Below are 14,324 nucleotides of genomic sequence, written 5' to 3' on the forward strand. Positions count from 1 at the left end.
CGAATGTGCATGAATTATTTGAAACTGGACACTATGCAAACAATTATCATTCAATCATTTCAACCGTCAATCTTATAAACTTGATGAACGTGTTTCTCTAAAATCTTGATAAATTCATTCCTTTAAAAGAACATTCATTCAGGGGAAAAAAACCTGGGTCATGCAAAATGATCAACAACGGAAAATACTGAAATTTTTAATAAACATTCATGTTCTTTGAAATCCAGAAGGTGGTTTAAGAGGAATAGGATGTAATGCACTATTCCTACTTCCCATAGAAAAAACATGGGACTTTCTTAATTTTTGATAAATTCAACATTAAGTTCAGTTGTTCATGTCCTCGTGTTTCTGTGTAACACTGCCAAATATTTACCCTTATCAAGCACCTAACTGGAAAGAGGAAAAACGTCTTTTCTTAAAATGCCAGAACACCAATTCATAATTACTTTGTATCTATTCAACCAAATTTTCAACTTTTAAGGCTTATAAATATTTCACCTGAAGTTTACGTTCATAGAAACCAGGTATATCCTGCATTGTTCATGTATCACCTGATTTGTACATGTATCAGGTTCAATATTGTTGCAAATAACCAATGCTATGATTTGTTAGTAGTTAAAGACAATAGAACTGTTTCATATTTGTTCATGTCAGGGCCTTTTATAGACAACTACCCCCGTACATGGTATGTTTTTTTCTCAATGTTAAAGGTTGTATGGTTGCCATTAATTGCTTATATCTACTTCATTTGAAATTTGCTGGATAGTTGTCTCATTGGCAATCATACCATATCTCCATATTTCAAATGCACTATTTTTGTCATGGAAAGGACTACTTTTACAAACATTCTAAAAAGGAGTTGGTGAATTGGTGGTCTGACACCTAAATTAAGAATACAGCTTTCTACATGTTTTGAGCTTAAACACATCACTGAGTTCCATTAGGGTATCTGGAGTTGTGATCCTTCATATGTTGAAGGGATCAAGTCTCATACATGTTCATCAATGCTGATGCAGCGTAAAGCGATCACCAATCAATCAATCAATCATGAACATCAACCACATTTCTAACATATGCACATTTCATATTCCAATATTAAAAGTGACCCCATAAAATCAACAATTATGGTATGATACATACCACTTTATGAATCATTTCTCTGTAAAATTGTAATTTTTAAGAAAACTAAATTAACAATTCACATTGACTAGTTCTGGTTTGTCATTTTCCTTTCTGGGCAATAAAATGTACAACAAGAGTTTATCACAACATTTTTTTTAATACAAACACTTAAAAAGCCATACAAATGGTTATCAAAAACAAAGTAAAAGTGAAGTGACATATACCGGTATAAATAAAAATATCTGCAGATTCAAGTACATTAAATACATTCTACAATAAGCAATATTTGAATAAATATAAAATATACTGAGAAAAAATGTTTCTAGTAAATTTCTAATATTACATGGGGCATTTTGTCAATACATGAAAAAACATTAAAAGGGGAATTACTCTGTTTAAATTTTCTGATCTTTCAATCTTAACAATTAACTGTTTTACAGAATTATACCACTGCAAATTATCTACGTCTTATAATAACATGTTTATTATTGAATACTGGATGTTGACCTCTCAATGTTGTTTAATTGCTGTCCCATTGATGAATATTCCACATCTCTTTATTTATATTTACATAGTTTATAAATGTCATTGAGACATTGAAACCTTTACAAAATAACTCATGGTATATATCAAGTATTTCTTTTAAAGGTCAAAAGTAAATTAAAGTAAGACATATAAGGTATACATCAATACAGGAACCAAACAACATTTAAAAAAAAACATCTACAGGTCAGCATATGGTTTTCATCAATAGACCCTTCAAACATGGCTATACTACATGTCAAGCTATATATACCTTGTGATGACAAATTCTAATTTAATTTTCCAAAGATCAGCCACTGAGATAAAACTCTTCAAAGAATGCATACTGACAGCTAAGTTGGATATGCATAGTTTAATGGCTAATAATAAGCTGTCAATTATCAGGACAGTCACTTTAATCTGATGGAACAGTGTCCTCTCTTCACAGAAAACAAATAGCAACCTTTCAATATCACATAAAAAATTGTATAACAGTGATTAAATTTGTACTGAAAATTATACATAACTGTACATTTTCTCCCAATTTTCTGATCTACTTGACCTTGTTGACCTTATTATTGTTTAGGGATGTTGGCTCCTCTTGTTTGGGAACTTTTGGAATCCTCTGGTATTATCAATATAGTGCCATTAAAAATTCGGCCCGCTAACCCTTACTTTTCTTTTCATTATTTTATTACAAATAGTTTAACAAGCCTTATTTGAAAATCTTATAAAATCCTTGTCATTTATATGTGAATAATTTTAATTTCGGATGTAAAATGTAATGTGTCTTCTGATTGGCTGATGTTGTTTTGTTTATCATATCATAGACAATTTTGTAATGTGACCATGATGTCATCAACGTTTTTTTCATGATTTACGCCGGTTTCATTGGAATTTAGAATTAAATTATAAGAAATAACTGCAATATTTTTCAGTCTATTCAAAATAACATAAAATGTGGTGCACACTGTTAAATAACTCTCTATGCGTGTTATTCATTGTGCACCACATTTTTTTTATTATTTCTTCATAGATAGAAAAAATATTACAGTCATTTCTTACTTTTTCTTTTTAAATGAAAAAAGTATAAATATTAAAGATTGGAAAAATGGAGAGAATCATTTCAGCAAAAAATTTTAATGTATTATATCTGAAAACAAGGACACAGACCCTGTATTTTTCTCCTTTTTTAGTTCCTTTATTTACACTATCAATTTCAAAATGTCTTTAAATAAGCTTATTTTTTTTAAATAGAGAAGTGAACATCCTTTTATAAAATTAAACTATAATTTCTAATATGAATGATTTATAACACTTTTTTAGCTATGATGCATATAATACAAGCAGAAAACAATATGCAAAGTTTACAAACAAACAAATATAGCTGCTATTTAATAATTTGCTAATTAACAACCATAACTTTTTTTATACTATTTACATTCAGGTATCAACAATTTTAACAAAAAAGTAACATAGCACTTTCAATAAATTTTATAAATATTTCAGTATTAAGGAAATCATCTATAAAAAAAAAGGTATAATTCATGGTTTGGTGGGAGACTGTGTTACATTTGAAAAATATAATGCAACTCATGTTAACCATTCAAGAATTTTTGAGAAAATTCATTTGGAATCTGTATCGAATCTGTCAGATCTTAGAATAAATAACAAAAATTAAAAAAAAAAAAAATCCTTTTAAATCTTTCTTAGCTACTTTCACAGATCAATAAAACCAATGATATGCATACATAACATTTCGTTGAGATTCTTCTATAATTTTTACCACAAGTGTAAACTTATATCTACATTCCAAACCAAAAAATATGACAGTACAATATTATCTAGTTCCAAAAATATAACAATTGACAAAAATTCAAAATATCAGCATATCCCACCTGTAGATAGTTAGGCTTACTGTCATATAACTAGATCCTTGTCTTATATATTATGCATATTATATTATGTGCTAACTTATACATATATATATATGTATACATGTTTTGAAAAATCTCAACAAGTGGTCAACTATTTTTTACAACTTTTCAAAATTATTTGTCAATTTCAGATGAAGACACATAGAAAATTGTAAAAATAAAAATATTTACTCAATAAGAAAAAAACAGAAATCTTATGCCAATACTGTTCTAGTATATTATTAACAGTTTTTTGTCACATTTTTCATATACTGCATCAGTTCTAAAAACCTTTTACCATCTAAAATCTCTTTCTGCTTGCTTTCGTAATACACTTTACTAAACTATCCTAAGCACTGCACTTCCATAGAAACAAACCAATCTGCATATTTAAATGTTTTTGGACACATTCCTTAATAACAAGAGTTATCAAAATTATCACAGTAACACAATGAGTGTAAAAAAACAATGAAATGCACGTCAATAGAAAATAGTCATGAATAAATATTTCTATAATAATTGTTTCAATGTGCACCTGACTTCAGTAAAGTATGATGAGTCTATGTATCCTCTAATACACACAACTGATATGTTGTGCACATGCACAGTTGCAATGGTGAAGTATTACTGTAGAGATTTTCACACTCTCAGACCTGAGTTTGGTCCTCCTAGTACTTCATACCGTACTTCCTTTGATCTGCAGAACAGGATGCAGCTGCAAATCATGCCAAGGATCTGAAAAAGTGGAATTAACTTTAAAAATGGAAATAATAGACAACCATGTATGTTTATTTTCAATTCTGTTACAGTTCAGTATGATGTTAAACACACCTTTCTCTTCTAATCATTTTAGCAATCAGTTTGTTATATTTATATATGACTATTCAAATTTCGTTTAAACTGAATGTACTGTCTGTATTGTTGTGTATTTGTTTAACTTACACTGAGGGTGATTTACTGGAGGTATATGGAGAGGGTTGAGATATCACAAAACATGTTTAACCCCGCCATATTGTCGCACATTTCCCAAGTCAGGAATCTCTTACCTTTGTTTTATATAGTCTTACAAAATGTATATGGGTTTTTTATTTTGGTTTGTTTTATTAGTTTTGAATTTTAGTGTGACGTCTATTTTCACGGAACTAGTACACAATTTTTTTAAGGGCCAGTTGAATACAGCTTCCTGTGCAGGATTTCCTCATTGTGTTGAAGACCCATTGGTGGCCTTCGGCTGTTTTCTGCTCTTTGGTTGGGTTGTTATCCCCTTGACACATTCCTCGTTTCCATTCTCCATTTCATTTTTATTTGTAAATTGTTTGTTCAAAATATGTAGAATGTTACGAAATTAATGAAATTGCACTAAACCAATTCACTTTAAAAGTTCAAGTTAAGTACTGGTTTTATACAGGTGACTCTTTTTTAAATATCTTCTCAATGGGAGACAACTCAAATTTGAATGAAGTAAAATATTGTATGCACATTTACTTTCTTCACCTTTTATTGAGTGATAATTAGAACAATGGCTTGCTTAAAAGCTGATTATATTTTATAAATAATGAAAAGGGCAGATAATTAAAATGTCCAACCAACTGATAATTCGGGAAACTAAATTATTGATCCTTGGATTAAGGTAAAGGTGTATTATCAATGTCAAATTTTGCAACTCTTTCACAGGTGTGAAACATTTTGATTTCCAGTGAGCAAACAAACTTGTATTGTTTATCATATTCTCTTCTAAAAGATTTATTTAAAATCACTGCAAAAAATACCTCAAATAATACATTAAGTAATACATATCACTGTATTCCAAAGGCCAGACTCCAGAACTATGTTGACTTTTAACTGTAATTCAACACAAGAAGAGTATGTTATTCCAAAACAGCAATGCTAATTTATCCTCTAATGTACATTGTATTTTTTAATCTTTATTGAACCTAAATATAATGTTACCTGAAGCACTGCAAAGGATACTGACACTCCTGATATGTATCCAAGGTTCTTAGCGAAGATGCTGTTCAATTCGTCATAACATCCCTATAAAATAAAGTTAAGCTGCAAGGTAGAATGTATTCAAAGTGCTTGAAAGCACTGAACAGTAAGATTGCTTCAATTAATCAGTGGGAAGTAATATTAAATAATTCAGATATTGCATTGATTGTACTGGATTTTACAGCTATTCTAGACAAGGAAGATAACTCCAATGTTTAAAGATGAGGTTAACCATGACATAATTTAAATTTTTAGATTAGATATTAGATAACTGCACCTTAAAAAGTTATGCAATTATCTTGACAAGAGCAACATGATATTGTGCCATGAATATCATGTCAGTCCCATAAGGTTTTGATTGCATTTGATTCAATCTTTACCTAAGATTATGCTGCATCTAATTTTGATTCAATCTTACATTTGACAGGCTACATTTCTTTAATATACAGACCTAAGCGATCTTTTTACCCTTCTTTTTTTCAAATGCAATGCTTAAAATAGCAATAGGCACAAATTATTTTAAAATCGTGTAACAATCCAACATTTTTACAAAGGTTTCTCCCATTGTTGGCCACCAGCTGTTTTCTGATCTTTGGTCGTTTTGTTGTCTCCCCATTTCCATTCTCAGTTATATAACTCGTTACAATTTGAAATATTTCTTTGGAAACATTTTTTGTGATATAAGTTGAAATTAACTGAATAAAAATTTTACCTGCTGATAGATTTTCTTGCTGAAAGGTGATCGATCAGCTGCTGTGCAGTTCTTCATCATGCAACAACTTTCTGGGACAGTTTTTGTATTGTTCCAACCTTTAGAACTACTCCAGTCTGTTGCATTCTTCACTCCACAACATTTCAGCTGAAATTCAAAACATAACCTTCTTAACTTCCATATTTTCATAACCTTTTTTAAATTAATTGGAATAACCTTATATGTTTGCCAAAGCAATTTGTATTCTACATCCGCTTCAATACTAATCATATATTTGCATGTAATATATATTTTTTTGACAGCTACTATGACCACAAATTAGTAAATTGCAAAACAGTGTACATGTATTATGATTTACAAAATGGATAATGGATAATCCGTACCAGACTCTGGTAAATACATGCCAATAATCATCAGTCCCAAGCTTTCCATTATTGCACTGTTTTGAAAATATTTCACGTATTTAGAAAATTGTTATTTTGGAAAATTAATCAGTTTTAAATGGGCAATGATCAATTTTCCTTCTTCTTTATTGAAATATATACATGTATATGAATGTCACAATCAATTACAATTTGTTCTTGTTTCTTTTTTCTATCATACATGTAATGTACACTACAGGGAGATATGTTTCATTTATTGCAGCTGATAATGAATCTATTCTTACTACTGATAAACTTAAATTTTAAAGGCATTAGTATTGTGATTCTATATTTAACTATTTTTTAAAGCATCAATCATTATTTAAATGTTTATTTCAATTCATTTGTTAATATCCAATATGGATAATATGAAAATTGTTAAAGGGAGCCACTTGCAATTTTTCTCTCTCTTACATGATAAAAGAAAACAAACTTGCATATATATTTCATCTTCAATCATTGGTCAATGGGCTCTCTTTTGTACTACTTAAAATGATGCTTGTTAGGATATTTGTGGTTCTATCTCAATCTCTTTTTTGAGAAACTGTACAACAAATTTGATACGTTTTATCCATACAAAATTCATATACAATGTACTGGTCTTCTTGAAAACTCATGATCACTGAACTTAAAAACTTTAAAATTAAAAAAAAAGAATATGACCACTGTATAACCATCATCCCTATCTTTTTTACTTATGTATGAATATGTAAACAATTGTATCTGTCACTTCTGTCTTACCTCTTTCTGTACGTAGTCCATCTGATCTTTCATGGTACCGTTATATTTCATAAGGGCATCATCTAATCCATCATTGACAGCTTTTCTAACCTAAAGTACAGTAAATAACAAATCTTAACAGTATGCTTTGTCAATTCAATATGAAATACAAGATGAAAATTATCATACGGGAAAACAAAACAAATGTTAAACTGAAATTAGTTTTAAAGACTAAAGGTGGTATGGGAGTCTAAAATAAAAATGATAGAATTTGTTCATACTTTGTCAAAATGTAGTATCTATTGATAAATGTTCAAAAATATTATAAAAATGATAGGTCACCGCGCATTTTCTCAAGCTACAAAATGACAAATTTTGTATGGATTATACAGGAAAAAACAACATTTTGTGAATAGAAACTAAACAAAATGATAGAATTGTAAAATAAATTAGGAAAAGATTGCTTTCAGACAATGCTTTGAGAACATCAAAAGAAAAGATAGGGTCACCGTACGTTTTTTTCCGGCTAAAAGACAAAATAGGAAAATTTCATGTAGAGTCCTTCAGAAAATGCACTGTTTTAGAGTTACCTCCCCTTAAATTGCCAATTTGAATATTTCAAAAAACAACCAAAAATAATCTACACTTGTGAAAATATTAATATTTATAAGTTTTATTCTTATACATTAGTTCTTTTAAATGAAAGTTCACATTACAAATCTGCGTTCCTGCATCAAATTTTGCTAACTTGATAGAAAATATGGACCTTAGATTCTCTGTTTTTTTACAATCCAAGATGGCGAAAGACACCCATACCACCTTACGGAGAAAAGTATTGCTTAATCATTTTTTGTTATATAAATAAATTTTTATTTCACGATGTTGTACGTGTAATAAATATATACATGATATAACACAGAAACGTCGTACAAATTGTAAATTTATAAACAATAAACACTTTTTGCAAAATTGTGACATGATTATTTGTTATTTGTTAAATAACTTATTTCATATACATGTAAATGTACTTAGTAATGCATATTGGTCATTATTTGTAAACTTGCTCTCAACCCATAATTTCAAACATTCATTTTAAGCTGACCAGCATGTTCTGGTTTTTTTGTATGTAAAAAGATCCATCTGATATTGCACAGAAGCAATTTACTCTCATATTCTAAGATTAAAGATTAACTGCACAAGTTGATAATTTTCATTCTTTTTTTTTATTCCAAAGTTCTCAAATTTTTTTTTTTGTTGTCTTTAACAAAATCTGCTGTTCCTCACTATTATTTCTTTTGCAAAATACCAAAATTGTGGTGGTCCTTTGGAGATTTTGGTGGTCAAAACCTTCAGACTACCACTTTTCGAGAACTCTGTTAATTCTTGACAAATACTTACATCCTCTCTAAAGCCATAGGCAAGACCAGCAGCAGTTACTTCAGCACACAGAATAATCAACAAGACAGTAAACAACTGAAATATTCAAAATACCTCTCTTTAATTACTTTGTCTGCAAGGATCCGGAAATTTTTTCACCTAATTTCGGTCATTTTCATACAACTTAAAAGTTGATGCCCCTTTTCAAAAAATGATTGTCAAAATCACATTACTGCATGAGACTCATTATGAGTATGCTCATACTCGATCGTCATGTTCGTAGCATCAACAAACTTGTTTCACTGTTGCATCGCATTTACTTCATGATTTGTCCTACCATTTTCCAAAAATCGTTTAAAAGCAATTAAGGGAAGGCAACAGTTTAAAAATAAAATGATTTTAATGACTCAAAACGATAGTATTCCGTATCATTTGATTCTGAAGTCAAAATTCAAACCGGATGTACAGCGATAATACTAAAATGAACAATTCCGGACTCATTTCCATGATTAGTTTTGTTTATCCAAATGACAGGAAATCATCGGCTTTTTAATATTTCACCTTTAATAGTGTAAGAATATTAATTAAAATAGTTGCACAAGCTTTATTTAGGATGAAATTATTTTGAATTTACAATTTATTGTCTAAATCTGTGGAAGAGAATTTCAAACATGCGTATTATATAGTAAACAAAGCACGTGTGTGAGAAGTAAAAAAAAAAAATTTCTACGTAAATTAAACAAAGTTTTAATTTAATTTTAAATCATAATTGACAATTGTCTGACCTGTTGAGTAATTAAATAATGAAGCCAGTTGGTATGGAATTTTTATTTCTTTATAATAATAGTTTTGAGCTTGTGATTAATTGCCAGGTGTGAATTAAAAACACAGGTAATGAGATTAGCAATCATTAGCCAATAGCTCCCCGAGGCATTAATATAGTTATTAGGAGGGCCCTCAGGATTAAAACACTTTATTGAAGTGGCAGTTTAATTACAGGAAGTCGATAACAAAACAAAAATGTGTTCAAAATGGCGATTTTGAAAGTCGATCTCAACGAAATGACCGAAATTATTACGGTTGAAAAATAAAATTTGACCTAAATCCCAATTAAAAGTTTAGGACATTATAGTTTCAGTTTAGGACATGACTGGCAAATATGACCGTTTCCGGACCCTTGTTTGTCTGTTTAGAATCAACATCTTTTTGAAAGACATGACTTGTGTCATGTGGTCATAGAAATTGCACAATAGCCATGATTTTGACATACATGTATTTCTGTGCAACTGATTAGGTGTTGTTTAATGCAAAAACAGACATTTGTAATTTTGTATAGTACTTTTGTTCTTGTTAGTTACTACATTTTTTTTTAATTGTGTTTACCCAAGGCAAGATTACCTGTCAAACTTCTTTTTTTAAGCTTGTCTGATGTTTATAATCATATAGTACATTTGGGAATGTACAATGGTAACCTAGTCTGTTTCCAATCGTCAGATTGTTTTGTCTTCAATTAGGTTTTTTTACAATCACTAGAGACTTCATATTTACAATATAAGTTTAAAACAAGTTTACAACATATATGTTCACTTTTTTGTTACCTACATGTACATGTATACATATGTATGTGCATGTATATTATCATTGTTTTTGTTTTGTTGTTACATTTGTACCTTTCATGAATAAATTATTGAATTTCTTTCTCTCATTTACCAACAATTACTCACAATGTATCACCATCATTGATGGCGATCCGATGGATACATCTGTTGTAGGGTTGTCACTGACTCAGACGTACTTATAAATATATATATATATATAGATCTCTGAAACCATTTAAGAGTTCAAATATAACATTTTTGAACATGTACTTTAACATTGTATACAACTGTTAACCACTAAGATACAAAACATACCACAGCCAGTAAAATTTTATTTTCTTTGCATGCTGCAATGCATCCAACGATACCAAGAATGAACATAAAAACTCCAGCTGCTAGTATGATTGATGCTGGGATCAATGTCAGATTGGCTGTTGTCAATTCATTGTAATGGTGGTAAGTATTGTATACCCATCCTCCAATGAAGAAGAGTCCTGCTGCTGCTGCCTAAAACCAGAAAAAAATGTTTATCAACAGTAAAGATCAAGATAATTACAAGTACCTGCAAAATACCATACACATATATTTATTTTCATGTTTTTAATTTATTTATGTAAGTCATTGCTTTGTTCTTAACATACTTCATTAATTCTTGTATATGTTGTATGACTGGATATATAAAATGTATAACAAGAAATGTAGCTATGCGCCTGGTGCTATTCCAAAATCCTGGGGAGAACACTGTATTATGAAACTATAACATGTAGAATGGTAGGACATGATAGACTTTAAAATAGTTTGTTTTACATTGTCATTTCGGGGTCTTTAATTGCTGACTATGTGTAAGGGGATTTGCTCATTATTGTCCCAAATTCCGCTTATTGTTCAGTGAGAATTTTATATCCTGTTTCTCGTAGCCATAATACACATTATTGCTATTTTTCCAGGGGCCATTACTGGTCTTGACATCACACAGGTTCCCATAAAATTAGATGTCTTAATACAAAATATCTGATACCACAATAGGGCTCTTCACGGTAAGTTCGTCCATATTGGATAGGGGCAGATTTTTTAGAAAGAGGGGGAAATAGTATGGGAAATCTTATGTGTGTTTCCTAAACTGGTCTGCCGTTCCATCTATAGCTTTGCACTGAAAGAACCATCTTCGCTAGCCAAGGGTTACGATCCACTCCCGCTCTCTTCACCCTTGGCGGATTGAGCCAACATTTGTGATAACAATGTTGCGCCATCCATCGGAAGATAAAAATCACGCCTATTCTGAATACATTATTCTTGACCAATGGTAGCACTTGAACTCTTCAATTTGGAGGTAAAAACACGGTAGCGTCTAGATTATACACACACTTGGTAAGGCTGGAAATGAAAATATACGTCAACATTCGTGCATTCGTTCATGAAACATACACAGGAACTTCTATTGGTTGATTAATAACATTCAAATTGTCATTAAATATAGTCGTATATTTGGGGATGTAAAGACTTGTTGGGCAATAAACATGTGGTAATTGTTTACAAACACTTTCTACATTTACACGTGATCATGTGATAGGCGCTTTTTGATTGGATGCAGCGAGTTTTGACAGCAACCAATATAAATCCTTACCTTGTGTCTCCAAAATTTTATCTCCATCCGCCAAGGGTGAAGAGAGCGGGAGTGAATCGTAACCCTTGGCTAGCGAAGATGTGAAAGAACGGGTTGGTGCCATTGTCACATTGGCATTAATTGGACAAGTTTTACAAATTAAACGATTCGCTAATAAAATTGACCAATTATAGTGATAGGAAATTGACCTCAAATTTTAATACTGTGAATATAAATAAACAAGTATCTGTTAATTAACCCCATGGTGGTAGCGCAGATAAACGACCAACGAACACGTTGTCAGTGTAGATATAAGTGAACACAACAGGGGTCCTGTTAATGTGTTTCCAAGCAACTGCTCTGTTTTATTCATGATTTCCTGTATTTTTCACACCATTATGACCTCCATTATGGAAATCTGCCCCCTATCCAATATGACCGAACTAACTGTGAAGAGCCATAGAACAGTGGTTGTTGTATGACGTCAATAGTTCAAGCGTGACAGCTTCTTGGTTCAGCCGGGAATAGCTATAAGATGTATAGCACATTTAATTTCCAGTGTCCCGCCAGACTTTGTTTCCTCTTTTCACGCTGAATTATTTGACTTTTACGTGTTTCGCTTAAAAATATCTGCATTTCCCGCTACACGCATAGACATCAACACATCGTCACATGATCAATGAGACCCACCTGGGAATGATGGAATAATATATTGAAAGTTCGAGATGATCAAGTCTCATTTCTCAAAAAGGTGAGTTGGGTACTAGGAACATAGAGTATAGTGTCACAGTAAAATAAGACGAAAAAAGCTATAATTTCTGGTCATTTCTGAAAAAAAAAGAAAATTTTGGAAATATGCAAACAAAACATTACTTATTCCTGCGCACTTTACTTACCCAGAATACTAGACTGACGAGTATAAGACAAGCCTTAGATGTAATTGTACAAAAAGCCATGGTAAACAACTAGATAAACAAAATCTTCGTCAAAACAAAATCTGCAATGACAGTGACGAAATCGTCATATGACAGTTGACGTAATAGCCTTTAACTAATGAGTAATATTTGTTACATATTTTATGATAGATAGATCAAAACAACAACGAAGCATATTATAAAAAATGTTTGGCCTAAAAAATTTATATGAATGAAATAATTCTAAATATTTTATATATTCTTTGAATGTTTTTATTTGGAGATTATCTTCAACAATTATTTTAACAAAACGAATTTAAAGAAGAGATTTATGCGTAGGTGCTTAGCTCTGGTCTTCACGAGACAAACGGAGTTTTCTCGAGAATATAATGTAAAATCTACAAATCCTTTTAGGATTTCTTTATGAAAACATTCCGACCAGCCATACCGAATCTTAAAAATATATTATGGAACAGAAAATTCATTCACGGAAAAGAGTGGTGAACTCGATCTGCACCAGCACGCTACTTAAATAACGCTCTTCATAGAGGCGGATGCAGAAGAAACAATATATCCCTTAAATATCTATTTATAATATAGATTTAAGATATAATAAAAAAAAAAATGTATTGATGTGTTCTCGGCAAAATATACGGAGGTACTAGAAACGTTAAACAAATTGGATATATGCCTTTCTTTTATTTCTCTCATACCAATTTGTATGGACATTGGTTACTAAAAGCCACCAGTAATGAGTATACGGATTGTCCTTAGAGAAATACCTTCCCTCGAGTGTCTTTAATATTATAAAATTTTAATCTATACTATAACACAGGTGATAAATAAATGGAATTCTATACCCTTCCGATGTAGGTTATCAACACCGAGTTCCTGGTTGCCGCATGATATACCGTTGTATTTGTCATCCAATTCATGTCAGGCCATGCTGTGTCGATATATATATATATATATATATATATCGGCTACCCCAAGTATAGGCAATGTATTTATTTATCCCAATGTGTCAGCAATCACGTTGTTTTTGTAACGTTCATTGAGAGTTCTCAGATAAAGCGTACCCAAATAAAATAAAAATCCAATTGTTGTATGCTTCATTAATGTCTCGTCTTATTGCAGTCTTGCCTGAGAAGTCTGCCTATTTCCTGGCAGGCCGATGGACTATTAATTTCCAATGAACTGCTCATTTTTAACAGAACCGGTCATCACCTACTTGAATAAGATTTCTCTGTATTGCATTTTTTTCATAATCTAGAATTAAGTTTTCATTTAAAACACATTTGAAGGTACTTTAATTATAATTATTTACACTATAAACTACTTATCATTTTATATTTATTTAAAAAAAAAACATTTATACTCTCCCTTCTTGAAATAAAAATCGGGCTTTAAATTTATATTCAAGCAAACT

At 30.8% G+C, this 14,324-nt stretch overlaps 1 protein-coding gene across 1 annotated transcript; it reads right to left on the minus strand.

Annotated features, from left to right (window-relative positions):
- Positions 1–1,259: 1,259 nt before the first annotated feature.
- On the minus strand, positions 1,260–13,018 carry LOC134716163 (tetraspanin-36-like). The gene is made up of 7 exons (XM_063578959.1): positions 12,878–13,018; positions 10,694–10,885; positions 8,802–8,876; positions 7,425–7,514; positions 6,262–6,408; positions 5,511–5,594; positions 1,260–4,295 (listed from the first exon to the last, which is right to left on the minus strand). Exons 1-7 carry the CDS (start codon positions 12,935–12,937, stop codon positions 4,200–4,202), a joined length of 744 nt encoding a protein of 247 aa, XP_063435029.1. The 5' UTR covers positions 12,938–13,018; the 3' UTR covers positions 1,260–4,199.
- Positions 13,019–14,324: the final 1,306 nt, after the last annotated feature.

This window comes from Mytilus trossulus, chromosome 4 (assembly GCF_036588685.1).
Source record: "Mytilus trossulus isolate FHL-02 chromosome 4, PNRI_Mtr1.1.1.hap1, whole genome shotgun sequence".
NCBI lineage: Eukaryota > Metazoa > Mollusca > Bivalvia > Mytilida > Mytilidae > Mytilus > Mytilus trossulus.